The sequence below is a fragment of the Lissotriton vulgaris genome, chromosome 3_1 (genome assembly GCF_964263255.1).
Source record: "Lissotriton vulgaris chromosome 3_1, aLisVul1.2, whole genome shotgun sequence".
In the NCBI taxonomy this organism is placed as follows: Eukaryota; Metazoa; Chordata; class Amphibia; order Caudata; family Salamandridae; genus Lissotriton; species Lissotriton vulgaris.
Window position 1 is genome coordinate 1855489023 of NC_141689.1, and position 13903 is coordinate 1855502925.

At 43.7% G+C, this 13903-nt stretch overlaps 1 protein-coding gene across 1 annotated transcript in view; it reads left to right on the forward strand.

Annotated features, from left to right (window-relative positions):
* The window catches only part of MND1 (meiotic nuclear divisions 1), a 403567-nt gene that overhangs the window by 96800 nt on the left and 292864 nt on the right, over positions 1–13903 (forward strand). Inside the window, exon 3 of the mRNA XM_086962315.1 lies at positions 3351–3408. Coding sequence (XP_086818441.1) covers positions 3351–3408 — 58 coding nt within the window. The remainder of the gene's footprint in view (positions 1–3350; positions 3409–13903) is intronic.

Consider the following 13903-nt stretch of genomic DNA (forward strand, 5'->3'; position numbering starts at 1 on the left):
CATGAGATAGTGCAGGCTCTTTTGGTCAGTGGAGTTATCTAGAGGGTGCCGAGATCAGAAGTATGTTGTGCTTGTTATTCCCGCCACTCCCTGGTGCCGGAAAAGGATGGAGCTTTCCTCCTATATTAGCTGCACCCTCTCAACTACTTCCTGAAAAAGGAGAAATTCTAAATGCTCACGTTGGCTCAGGTCCCATCTGCCCTGCATCCTGAAGACTGGATAGTAGTGTTGGACTTGCCCTAAGACGTTACCTGCAGTTCACGGTATGCCACAAGCAATTTATTTTGCCCTGCTCCCCTTGGGCCTCACCATCTCACTTCGGGTGTTCACAAAAGTGATGGTAGTAGTTACAACCCATCTGTGAAGGTCAGAAGTTCCAGTCTTCCCCTACCTTAATGGCTGGCTGTTAAAGGCAGGCTTGCACCAGGCAGTCGTCACCCACCTCCAGACTATGACTGACCACCTGCATTCATTGGGGTTTTCTATCACCGTCACAAAAGTCACACCTGACTCTCTCGCCAGACGCTCCCTTTCATCTGAGCCATTCTGGACACAGTGCAGCTCCGCGCCTATCCTCCAGAGCGGCGAGTCCAGGATATTGAGGCTATGATCCCAATATATCATCCTCTATCCTGGATTTTGGGGAGACTGACTCTGAGGCAGCCGGGTCTTCTGGCCTCCGGCATCTTGCTGGTACAACATGTCCACTGGTATATGGAGGCTCTGCAGTGGTATCTGAAGTCCCAGTGAGCGCAGCATCATGGGAATCTCTTGGACCTAGCTTAGATATTAGAGCACAACTGCACAAGACCTGCAGTGGTGGCCCAGGACCCAAGATTGGGTCAGTGGCAGACCCCTCTCCCTCCCTACCCAGATCTCACAGTGGTGAGAAATGTCACTCATGGGTTGGGATGGCCATCTGGGAGAGGTGGAGATCAGAGGACTCTGGTCTTCAGCGGAGTCTCATCGCCAAATCATAAAGATGGAGTTGAGAGTGATTCAATTGTCACTAAAGTCCTGCCTCCCCACCATCAAGGGAAGCCTAGTGCAGTTGTTAACTTGCAGCACCCCCACCATGTAGTTCAGCAACAAACAGGGTGGTAGGGTCCTGGACCCAATTCCAGGAGGCTCTGCGCCTCTGGACATGGCTGGAAGATTAAGACATTTTTCTGGTCATGCAACACCAGGCAGGGTCGCTGAACACCAGGGCGGACTAACTCAGTTGTCGAATCCTCATGGATGATGATTGGCGTATAAAATTCGGAGGCCATACAAGGTGTCTTCAGTGACTGGGGAGAACCTTGGTTAGATCTCTTCACCACTGCCGCAAACGCTCACTGTCAGCACATCTGCGCATTCAAGTCGCAAGTGGGGCTTAGGACTCCTATACGCCTTCCTGCCTATACCAGTCCTGCCATGAATTCTGAAGGACATCAGGAGGGACCAGGCCCAAGTCATCATTGTGTCTCCGGATTAGGCATGAAGAAAATGCTATTCAGAACTCCTCAGCATGAACATCAGTCCTTCTATTAGACTGCCTGATTGGAAGGCTCGCCTGTTGTAGCAAGAGGGCAGTGTTCTGCACCGGAACACGCTCTGGCTTCATGCGTGGAGATTGAGTGGCGCCAGTTGAATCTTGGATCTCCTTCCTGAAGTCTGTGAGGTCATTTTGGCAGGCAGGGTCCCTCCACTAAGACTGTACATGCCTGCCGTTGGGAAAAGTTTGTGGTTTGGTGCACTGACCAACATATTGACCCTCTGTCCGCCTCCTTGTCCGAAGTATTACTGCTTGTTTTTCCCTCAGCTCTGCAGGGCCTTGCTCAGGGCACAGTTATGGGGTATCTTTTGACCATCTCAGCTTTTTTTCAGTTGTTGGATCAACAGTCCCTGTTCAAATCACATATGCAACAGGTCCTCTAAGATATGTTTCCACCTTAACCTTGTGTTATGCCTCAATAGGACCTTAAGTTTGTCCTAACTTTCTTAATGTGTTCACCTTTTGAGCCCCTGCACAGTTGCCACTTAAGACTTCTGATGATCAAGATAGTTTTCTTGGTGGCCTTCACATCCGTACACCAATTTCTTACCAGATAGACTGGTTCTTAGCACCGGTGACACCTTTTCACGTTGGACAAAGCATCAAGCTGCATACCTTATGTGCTTCACTTCACCCCTCCAAGGAGGAGAGACTCCATAGCCTGGACCCGAAAAGATAGTTGTAATTCTGCATCGATTGCACCAAAAAACTCCAGGTGATGATTAGCTCTTTGTTAGGTTCATGGAAGCGAAGAAGGGAAAAGCCATGTAGGAAGGGACCATCTCCAGATGCATTGTACTCTGCATTAAGAGCTGCTACACACATCTCTAAGGATGCACATGTTCACTAAACACTACTGCCTTGACAGTCTGGTTCTTCTTGATGAGCGCTTTGGCCATTTGGTCTAGGACTTTTTGATCTGAATCAGTTCGCAGACCCGCCTCTTGGGAGTATTGCCTTGGCATGTATTGTAAGGTAAGGAATCTGTGGTTCAAAGTCTCTTTCAGATGAACAAGTTACTTACCTTTAGTAACACCTTATCTAGGAGAGGCTCTATCCGCAGATTCCTCACAGACCCCCCAACCTCTCAGTTTCTGAGAACAGGTCTTCCTACCTGTAAGGTCCTTGTAGCCCTTCGTTTCTGCATACTGGTAATCCTTCTGGCGTGGCTCTGTGCTTCCTAGTGCGGAAAGAGTCACGTAAAGATAATGAAATCTGAGCACTGAGGTGGCATCTATATAGGCACTATGCGTGTCCCAGCGTGTAGAGGTATTGCTCAACATTTTTGGGATCCAGCCTGACGCCTGGAAAATATTCATTGGTAAATAATCTGCAGCTAGATAGTCTACCCAAAAAGGCATTGCTAAAGGTAAGTAACGTGTTCTTCTAGTCCCGCCCCTACATTGCTGGGATGCCTTAAAGTTGATAATGGAAGAGAGTCTATGGACTGCAAGTGGCTGCATAAATGTGACCATAAAACAGTACTTTTCTGTAATTTGACACTGTCGACTGTTGGAAATTAATAATCAAATAGCTAATGCGGATAATCACAAAAGTAACACTTTTCCCCCTGTTTTTTTCAAATATCTATAAAGTGCACATCTAAATACTTTCCCCACCAAACATTGCTGCTGAAATGTAGTTTTTCCATTTAGTAAGTTCTTAGAATAACATTTGAAATGTATCTCTTAGTAAGTAAAATTATAAAATAACATGAGTGCTTCCCTTAATGCTAAATAAACCATGTTTATTCTTTTTGGAAAAGAAATAGCTTCCATTAAATATCCCTCCTGTTTTGCTATCTTTATTGTAGAAAGATGTTTTTCAGTTAAAAGATTTGGAAAAGATTGCACCCAAAGAAAAAGGAATAAGTAAGTATTGGTAACTTATTATTCTGACTAGTACATGACAAAACTCCCCTTGATTTTCGAGTGTGAATTCCCATTCTGCAGATTCCAGACTTGAACTGACAACCTAATTTGAACGTGGATACGGAAACAAGGTGAGAATCATGTCTGAGAGGAGAACGTTTGCCAATCTGAAAAACAATAGTAATGCTGATATTTATATGCAAAACAGTGTCCACCGTGGGGCTCATTTCAGACTACTATAGGCAACCCTATTACATTAGTTTGGGGCAGCCTCCATTAAATGTGGTATTTTTAAACACCTAGTGATACCTACACACTTTGGTAATCTTTCATATCAACATGAGTGCAAACAACGATCAAGGAAAATATATATACTGACACTGGTTTATGTGATACTTTTTTGTGTTATATGCAAAAAAGTTCTTTATGCAGATAATAGTATATTGAATAACGTAAGTGCAGGCGACGTAGTACTCAAGTGTGACAATGATCTATCAAAATATACACATAAGAAACAAGATGTAAAAGTTCACTGGTTATGTATTTACCAGGGCAAAAACGTGTATATTCCATATCTGATAGAAACACATTAGTGACAGATTCCTTACCTTAGAATAACCCCCAGGCATCAGACAGGATCCGGAAAGCTTTCGTCAGCAGTACCCCTGCGCGTCGGTAGACGCCGTCGTATGTCTCCTCGTACGTCGTTGGCGTCGTAGTCGCCGAGATGACGTTGCTGGAGCTACTTAGACGCGCCCACGCGCGCTGATGTCAGTTCTTTCTTTTTCGGCACAAGCAAGCGCTGATCCGGAGAGAGTGGTACCCCGAGTCAATTTTTGACTGACCTCTTTTGGGACTTTTGTCTCTGTGTTTTTTTAGTCTTTGACTCCTGGTGTGTAGGGATGCTCTGTTTTAGGTCCTGCGTGGCTTGTCCCCCAAGGATGTCGTTGACAGATCCGCACAGTGAGTGTCCTACTGTCTGGGGAACGGCCAGGACTCCAAGTCATGCCCCGAATGCCGGGCCCTGGCTCCAAAAAGTTTGTCGGAGCGGTCCCGAAGTCGGCTCCGCACCGTTCAAGGTCCCAGTCCCGTGGGAGGTTCAGGGACCGGTAGCCGAGCCGCCATCACCATTGTTCGACGAAGTCTTCGCACTCAGGTAAGGCGAAGCACAAAAAGTCGAAGAAGCGATGTCGCTCTTCGCCTTCCCCTAGCCTGTCGTGAGACACGACTGAGGGTGTGTGTGGCTCCGCCCCTGCGCCTCTGGCGGAGCCTACGCAGTTGTCGATTGCCTACCCGCCCTTTGTGGGTCCATCAGCGACTCCGTGCCAGCTGCAGGAGTTCCTGTCAGCCCTGGCACATATCTTTGGCCCGTTGGTCCCCGTCGGCACGCCTTTGGGCCCCGCAGGTCCGACTAGGGGTCCTCACCCTTCTACGTCGTTGGCTCCGGTCCGAGTCGTAGACGACTCCGGTCTCAACGCCGAGAGACCCCCCATGGATCCATGTTTGGATCCCAGCCGACATGTCGGCTGGTCTAGTACGACCTCTAACGACGTGGCCACTGCCGGCTCCCCGACGAACGCAGTCCCCGGTGTCTATCGACGCCGATTCTGACTCCGATGGGCAATTTCTATCCCTTTCTCTATCCACCTCCTTCTTTTCCGCATGCCCGGCAGGTTATGGAGGATAGGAAGGACTGGGAGGGGTCTGAGGACCCTCTCGCAGCCCAGTGCGAGTTAGACCTGGACTGGGAAGAAGAAATGGGGAATGCAGGTAACCTGGAATTCACTCCAGAACCTGGCACATGATCTCCTCCTACCGTGGCTACGTAGGAGGGTGGTACATATTCTGTGGTGTTATGTAGGGCGGCCGAGGCTCTCCACCTCGAGCTCCCTATGGTGGCCGTCAGGACTGACCTCCTGACAGATCTGCTTCGGCCGGGGTCTTCTCTATGGAGCAGCTGCTGCCCTTCAATGACGCACTTTCAGATATTCTTTTGGGCACCTGGTCCAGGCCCAACACAGGGGCTCGTGTGGATAAGAATCGTGGCCCGACGCCATCGCCCAGCCCTGGGCGACCCCATTTTCCTCTCCCAACACCCTACAACTGAAAGCTAGGTTGTCTAAACCTCTGCGTCCCCTAGCGCATTCCCTGTTGCACCTCCGGATAGGGAATCCAAGAAACTGGAACAATTCGGGAAGAACATTTCTACCTCTGCCAGTTCAGGCCTGCGGTCTGTGAACACCGCATGCCTCTTGGGCCATTATTCCCATTCTGTATGGGACACGGTTGCGCAGGTGCTGCCTCAGTGTCCGGAGGAGGCCCGAACTGTGCTTTCCCAAGCTATTGCTGAGGGGAGAGATGCAACCACGTTCACGATTCGTTGTGGCCTTGACACCGCTGACTCGCTGGGCAGAGTGATTTCCTCGACAGTGGCGCTACGCCGCCGCGCCTGGCTGAGGACGACTGGCTTTTCCGGAGATGTCCAGAACACTCTGATGGACATGCCCTTTGATGGCACTCGCCTTTTTGGTGACGAGGCAGACAGTGCGTTGGAGTGTTTTAAGGACTCGCGGGCTACGGCCAAGTCCTTAGCCCTTTCGGCCACGCGCACTCCTTCTGCTTTTCGCTCCTTTCGTGGCAGAAGAAGGGGCGCCAAAACACGTTTGTTTCATATCCATAGGCCTGTGCAGCAATAGTCTCAGCGCAGCTGCAAATGTGGGACCCGCAGAGGTGTGTCACAGGGCCAGAGGGCGGATCAGTCCACCACCTCCCCTGCAGGAGGCCAGAAGTAGGTTGTGGTTGCTACTCCCACTACTTCCTGGTTCCGAAAAAGGACAAGGGCCTCCGTCCTATTTTAGACCTTCGAACGTCAATCGCTTCCTCTGGAAGGAGAAGTTCAAGATGCTCACACTTGCTCAGGTCTTGTCTGCCCTAGACCTGCAAGACTGGATGGTAGCGTTGGACTTGCAGGACGCTTACTTTCATATCCCCATCCTGCCGGCCCACCGGCATTACCTGTGGTTCACGGTAGGCCACGAGCATTTTCAGTACACCGTGCTCCCTTTTGGCCTTACCAGCGCCCGTGGGTCGGAACGTCGACAAATGGTTTCATTTGGTTCTTTTGAGAAATAACTGTTTCAAATGACGTAATGAAATATACACATCTGTTTTCCCTTGTAAATACATAATCCGGAGCTTTTATATCTTGTTTCCTATGTGTATATTTTAATATATCGTTGTCACACTTGAGCACTGCGTCGCCTGCACTTACGTTATTCACTATACTATTATCTGCAGACAGAGCTTTTTTACAAATAATACAATAATTATCACAGAAGCCAATGTCGGTATATATTTTCCTTGCTCGTTGTTTGCACTCCTGTTTATATGAAAGATTACCAAAGTGTTTAGGTACCACTTGATGTTTAGAAATACCACATTTAATGGAGGCTGCTCCGAATTGATGTAAGAGGGTCTGAAAAGAGTCCCACTGTGGATACTGTTTTTCATATAAGTAACATTGACCCTGGTCCCCGTGCGCATAGAAGGGTTGTCCTTTTGATAATACATGCTCATGCCATTTAGACCCCGTTGTCTAGACTAGAGCATAGAGAGAGAGAGAGAGAGAGAGAGAGAGAGAGAGAGATGAGTTCTCTATGGTCAGCATAGACGAAGTACAAAATATCTAACAAACGCCATACCTTTTCTTAAAAGCACACATCCTGTGGTTCTTTGCTAATGAAGTGTCCATTTAAACCCATTTATTGTGAATTTGCCTTTAGTAAGCATGGATGGCAAACATCGAATCTTAACTATTGAGCAGACTGGCTGCTAGCAACACGTGTTTTTTCACCACTCAAATATCCATATCTTCTAGTAACTACTCATTGTTTTATAAATGGTTTGTAAATGCAGTATTATATGTTTCTTAATGTGTTATGTAGCCTATTAGTAGTTTAAATGCACGTTCAACTCGCTTGATACATTAATTGTTTAAGAAACTGAATAATACATGTCTGTGAGTGTTTGGTGGCTGGACAACGCCACAACCAAGGGAATTGTAATACTACGGCGTATTAATCTGTTTCTCTTATACCTCGATTTTGAAAGCAGAAGAGACGTTTGGAGTGTCGTTATAGCAACAAAGCTCATATTTCAGTTGTTGTTGGCAACAGTTGTGCTCGGCTGTTGCATCAATATTATCTCATGTCTTTTGACTATATAAATGTTAGATGTGGGCGAGGTCACCAAGAAAAGCTCTTTCAAAATATTGATAAATAGACACCACTGTCACATTTCTTTGTGCTTTGTCTGAGCGCTGATTATTACTTTGTGTAAATTATAATATATATATTTGTTCTGTTTATTTGCACACTAAAATACTTTGTTAATGGCAAATTAGTTTCTTCTGCTCATATCAAACATTTAGATGTATGTTTAGAATAATCTCTGTAATTCCTTTGAAAACATTTTGGTAAATTACACAAACCATAGTGGATTACCTCACTTGAAGACCATAACTCCGCCACCGAATGCACTGCTTATGAATTCACATGTAATGTAGATGTGACGGATACTTTACAAATTACATCAGTGGCATCACTGGTGACATTTTACATCACCTTAATGTTGACATTATGAATCATGTCAGCATTAGCCATATCTTTCTTACTTTGGAACATTGGTTTTATTCAATGATGTTAGGTTGTACATTTCTGTTATTTATTAGTTTGATATTTAGAGGTTGTAGATTATGCATTCGGTGGACAGTCTCCACGAAACTTGCCATTGTACCGATTTTTGGAAAGTTTTGTGCCAATTGGTCAAACGGCACAAAAGCAAACCTACAAACATATTACTTGTCCGAGAAACTTCTCATTGTAACTACAATACTGTGCAATACATATAATGTATTGTGGGTAACTTTGTAGCATGGCCTCGAGGTATATGGTGTATACAGCAGAGATGTTCGTAAATGTACCCCAAACATTGATTTGTCAATAAAGTACCATATTACCCGTTATGAATTATGTACAGTACAGATTTGATTTGGGGCAGTTAGTGTGACAAGGGTCTTTTTTTACAACAGTGTAGTTTTTATTAAAATCAATAAAAAATTGAGCTATACCGTTTAGCTGTCTATAGTATAATAACAAGTATTTACATTTGTAGTTAAGAATGTAATGTTTTAGAAAAAACATAGTTAGTTTTGCTAAGAAAAAATACACATTCTGATTACTTTTCTTGAAGAGAATCCTTATTAAACATATTCTATTCTATTCTTTAGGATTTATAAAGTGCATGGATACCCGTAAAGGCTTACCAGCGCTAACAGCTAAAGAATCGGATGCTACATCTAGGAAATTAGAAAAGAACTCTCGTGCAGCCATACTTTGGAATAATTAGCTGCCAACAAGGGAAACTGGCTACGACCGAACGTCCCTTTGGAAAACATTTATATTTCACTGGAATTATGTTGGACCCAGGAAATATTTTCAATGTCTTGTGGAAGTGATATAATTCCTGAGAAATATGGATTTTGTCCAGTGGTAGGTCTCTGGGATCAAAGTTGCCTTCAAAGGCAGGCAAGGTTAACTACCTTAATATATTCTCCTCGATTAGATATAAAATAAAACACATTCCCTGTTATCCCTCTCAGAGTAAATGATGAAGGAAAAGTAGATGACAGGACTTACTCCTAGGAGAACACCTTCAAAGAACAAATCTGTGCCACCTACTCAAGAAAAAACATACTCAGATATGTGAGATCCCCATACCAGACAGATTTAACCCATGGGTAACCACACTTAGGAAAGCCCATACTCCTAAAGGAAACATGAGTGTAAAGTCTTCCTGATTAGCATGCTCCCTACTTTACCATCTGGATCACTGTATATAATATCACCTTTGGATAGCATACAACATTTAATGAGGTTCTGGCTAGATGAGCTAGTGTTCAAATCTGGCTGTACATGATTATTGAGACGTAACACCACAGCGCCTACAAAGTCCCAAGTGCTTTGAGTTTTACGTTGATGGAATCACTCTTCAGCAGTTTCTTCACTCTGGGTACCGCAAAGTCAGTGACTCCTTGCTTCATCAAGAAATATAGGCCTCAGAAAAATATTCTACATTTCGAAGGTCACACTCACCCAATTTAGTCATTGTTTCTACAGAAATAAACTATTGCACAACACCCCCTTACTGGAAATCACCCTCTTTTATGTGGTAATCCCTAAGATTTGCGCCTTCACTACCCTATTTTTTTTCACAACAAGTCCTTCACTACCCTATTTTTGCTGATCACATTTTTGTTTGCAATATGACTTTGCTTAGTTTACTCCTGCTAACCAGTTTCAAGTGTTTGTGCTCTCCCCTTTTATAAAACATGGTTGAATGGGCATACCTTATTCGCACTGTTAATTTACGTAGTATAAGGTGCTATATATACCTAGGGCCTGTAAATTATATGTTGCTAGTGGGCTGCAGCACTCATTGCGCCGCCCACTAAAGTAGCACTGTAAAACATGCCTCAGGCCTGTCACTGCAGCCTATCTGTGAAGTTTTAAAACTGCCATTTCGAATTAGCAAAATAAATGTTTACCCAGGCCTAAACCTTCCTTTTCATTACTTATAAGTCACCCTTAAGATAGGCATTGCAGGTTAATAGAGTTGAGTACATGGTAGTTAAAGAGTAGGCCATTTATATTTAAAGTTTCACTGTGGCAAGGCTGGCATCTCTTATAGAACACCGGTTTGCCAAATTACATCTAATAAGTACTAAATTCAGTTTGAGAACAGCTGGGGAAATCCTATTTTCGCTGATTTTAATAGTAATTTAAGCACCTCTCTAATGGTCAAGTTAGATTTTAAATTACTGTTTTGAAAGTGCCACTTTTGGAAAGTTGTCATTTTTCGGACTAAGCCAAATGTGCCTTTCTGCCAGTGTCCTAGATCACCTTACTGTTAATGACTTTCCTGTGGTGTGATGTGTATTCCTCCTAGACAGTAGACAAAAGGGCCTTAGGTGTCAGGAAGGTTGTCCTCTTTTAAGCAGGTTGGCCTGGGGGTTGAACCCAGTCCCTTCTGGAGCCAGAGGGCTTTACCCAGCCCCTTCCCAACGTCGAAAGATACCTTCCCTACCACTGGCAAATGAAGCTTATCCCTGGCCAGCCTGCCCTTTGTTTCACTGGACAGGTTGTAGCCATACCCAGGGAAAAGGAAAGAACTAGTTTAGGATTAGACAAAGAAGATGTCTCGATTACAGCAATCCACCAGCTAAGAGTGCACAGCGAGCTATTAGGTTCTCTAAGCTGAGTCATTACAGAAGGTAATAAATGTATCAACTGCAACTCAATTCTAGATCTTGGCTTCCTTCATTTGCGAAAACTTCAAATAAACCTTTTGTTGAAAGGAAAGACAAATATTTAGCATCCAGTTACCCAAAGGCCAGACCCATATGCAAGAGTCTTTAGATGAACTGGGAAAAAAAATCAAATTCTGCTTTCCCACAACCCTCCTTGATCTTGTAAGTTACCATCATGCTGCAACAGGGTAAAAAAAGAGTGATCTTCAGTGATCAAGCCGTCTTGCCATGCCATTTGTGTTTCATTGGTATAATTTGCATGCTAGAACAACCTCACAGATGTTTTTCATGCAAAAGCAACCTTCTTTCAATAATGTAATGCAAATGTAATTTCTGAACCTGGCTGCTGTGCTTTTGAATTTGGACACACAAATGTACCTCAAGATTGCATGAACATCTTAAAGGGGGACTCAATGCCTTTCACCAGATCATTCACATTCAAGTAGAAAATACTTTGCATCTGATATGTGAGGAAGTCAATTGGAGCTGTGATATGAAAGGAGGAAACATTATTCCAGTACAGCATATATTTGTCAAAGTCTGACTCACAGTTCCATAAGGGTTCACTGGGCAGCTGTCCCTGTTTGTTTATTATCAGTTCAGCACACTTTGTGCTGAGCATGCAAACTTTAAGGCAATTAACAAGAACTCTACAAACATGAAAAACAGACTACCCTCCCCAATATGTCCAAGTCTCTAAACCAATGAAAGCAATAAACACATTCCAACAAAACATTAACCAAGAGTTAAAAGGCAATGAATATATTTTTTAAGGTAATGAAGAACCGGTGCATTCAGCCAACAAATCACAGGTATATTCAGTAAAGAACGCTAACTCAGTAAAGTGTCCTAACCATACCAACATCCAGCGATAAAAGTTCTGTAAGCTGAATTCAACCATAGAAAGAGCCCTTCACAATCCATTTTTGTGCTTACCAGGAATAAAGGGAGACTTATTTTCCATGGTAAGAAATTCAGGATGCAACCTCCCTTCTCCGATGAGCATTACACAAAATGTCTAAGTATCGTTGCTGGTTTAAAAAAAACATCCAACCTTAATCCATCAAGTGATGTGAATGTAATTCAAATGATATCAATCCCCATTTTTTTCCAAATCCCTGCTTTCTGGCTGGAAGGTTGGTTGTAAATCTTATTCTAATTAGGGTTTTCTGCCAGCTCATTGGACTAAAATAGTCCTTCAGAAACACTTAACAGTAGTCTCAAATATTTTCCATTAGTGCAACTGTGGTCCGCCTAAGCAGGGTAGCCGTGTGGATTGTGTTATGTAAAATAGTTTGGTGGAAAATGAAACAAAGATGTCTGAGCAATGCATAGTGCTTATCTAACAAAGAGAAAAACAGATACTTCACTCTTTCTCGTCAACATCCCTATAGCAGAGATTTGCGGAGACTGACTCAGAACAGATATCCAAGTGATCCCCCTTCTCTGTGGAACCTGTTTGATTAGCTGGGATTTATCTGGTCGCTGTCCCGCTCTTTTTCACACTCTCAATTTTGACTTTCCCACCAGAGGGGAATAGAACATACTTGCAATTTTTGCATCATTCATAAATATCCGTTAAGGATCCGATGATGTAAAACTTAAATTTCTCCTTCATGGTAATGTCATCTGAATTATTGAACAGTCCATCCTGCTCCGTGAAAAATAAAGAAAGTTGACTTAGGTTGCCAGCCCTTCATCTAGAACCTATTGCCTTATCTCGGCAGCAAAATGAACGGGCAGTCAACTGCCACAGAAATTCCTTCTGGGATTAGAAATTCACCTTGCAGTCCTAACAGTACTGTGTGTCTTTCTCAATTTAGAGCTGCGCTGGCTATTTACCCACTTTATTTACATTTTCTGTATCATAATACTAAGAAAACCAGGAAACCCAATCAATGGTTGGATGTCATTTTCTGTTTTGAAACTCTTGCCTTTCCTCAAGGCCTTGTTTCTTCCATAATTCTGAATACCTGCAATGCATACATGATATGTATTTTGTCTGTGGTTATTTATGATTTCGGCTCCTGATTCTGAAACAACTGAAGATGATGCAATTCTCTGTTTGGAATCATTGTAAATATGTTATCATTTGACATCCTTAAGTCTTTGACTAAACATCGACCTTCATCTGCTTGGATTACACATTCCAAAGCTAATTAAAACCACTACATGTATTACTCATAGTCCCTTTATACTCTTTGGCATATCCCTGTAATATAGTTCCCAAGGAGTCATCCACTGGTAAAAAAAATGTTTGGGGGCGGTTTTCTGTAACTTGTCTTTGGTTTATTTTCATCATATATTGGCATTTCAACAGCATTGTATAATTCATTAGTCTCTCCCTCATTATATCCCTCTGTTTCTTAACGACCTTATCTTAAACTCCATTTAATTTTCCGCACATGGGTGCACTTGCAGAACACCTACATGAACAGGTCTTTGTCATTGTGCAAGGCTGTTATAAAGTAAATAATAATAATAATAAAAGAGTTTGTAAAGCGCCTGGTTACACTAGCTAGTGTGTTCCCGCACTGCGGCTGAGGATGCTACATGAGATGCAATAAGAAGAAAGCAGGCTGAAACATAAGATCTCTATGTGTGAAAGAGCCATGTTTTCAGTTTTTTCCGAAAGAGTTTTTCAGATTGTTCCATCCAAAGATCCAGGGCAAGCGCGTTCCACTGTTTAGCGGCCAAATAGCGAAAGGATCGGCCCCAATTCTCATTCTTTTTATTACTGGGATTTGAACCAGCCCGAGCCCCAAGAGCGTAAGGCCCTGGTAGGAGTATAGGGGGACAGTAGGTTGTATAGGTAATTCGGGCCATTCCTCATCAGGATCCGTTGACTAATACATAGGCTTTGAATACTATTCTTTCCTTCACTGGGAGCCAGTGTAGAGTAGTTCGGGCATTTTTGGACGAGGCTCTCCTAGGAAGCATGAGGACTCTGGGGGCAGCTGCGTTTTGAACGTATTGTAATCTTTGCATGCTCTTATTACTGGCGCCTATATAGAGTGCATTCCCGTAGACCAAGCGAGAGGTGACAAGTGCGTGGACTAGGGTTTTCCTGGCAGCTACCTGGAGCTCTTCTAAGGTCTTCCGGAGGCGTTTCATTATGCCAAAGCACTG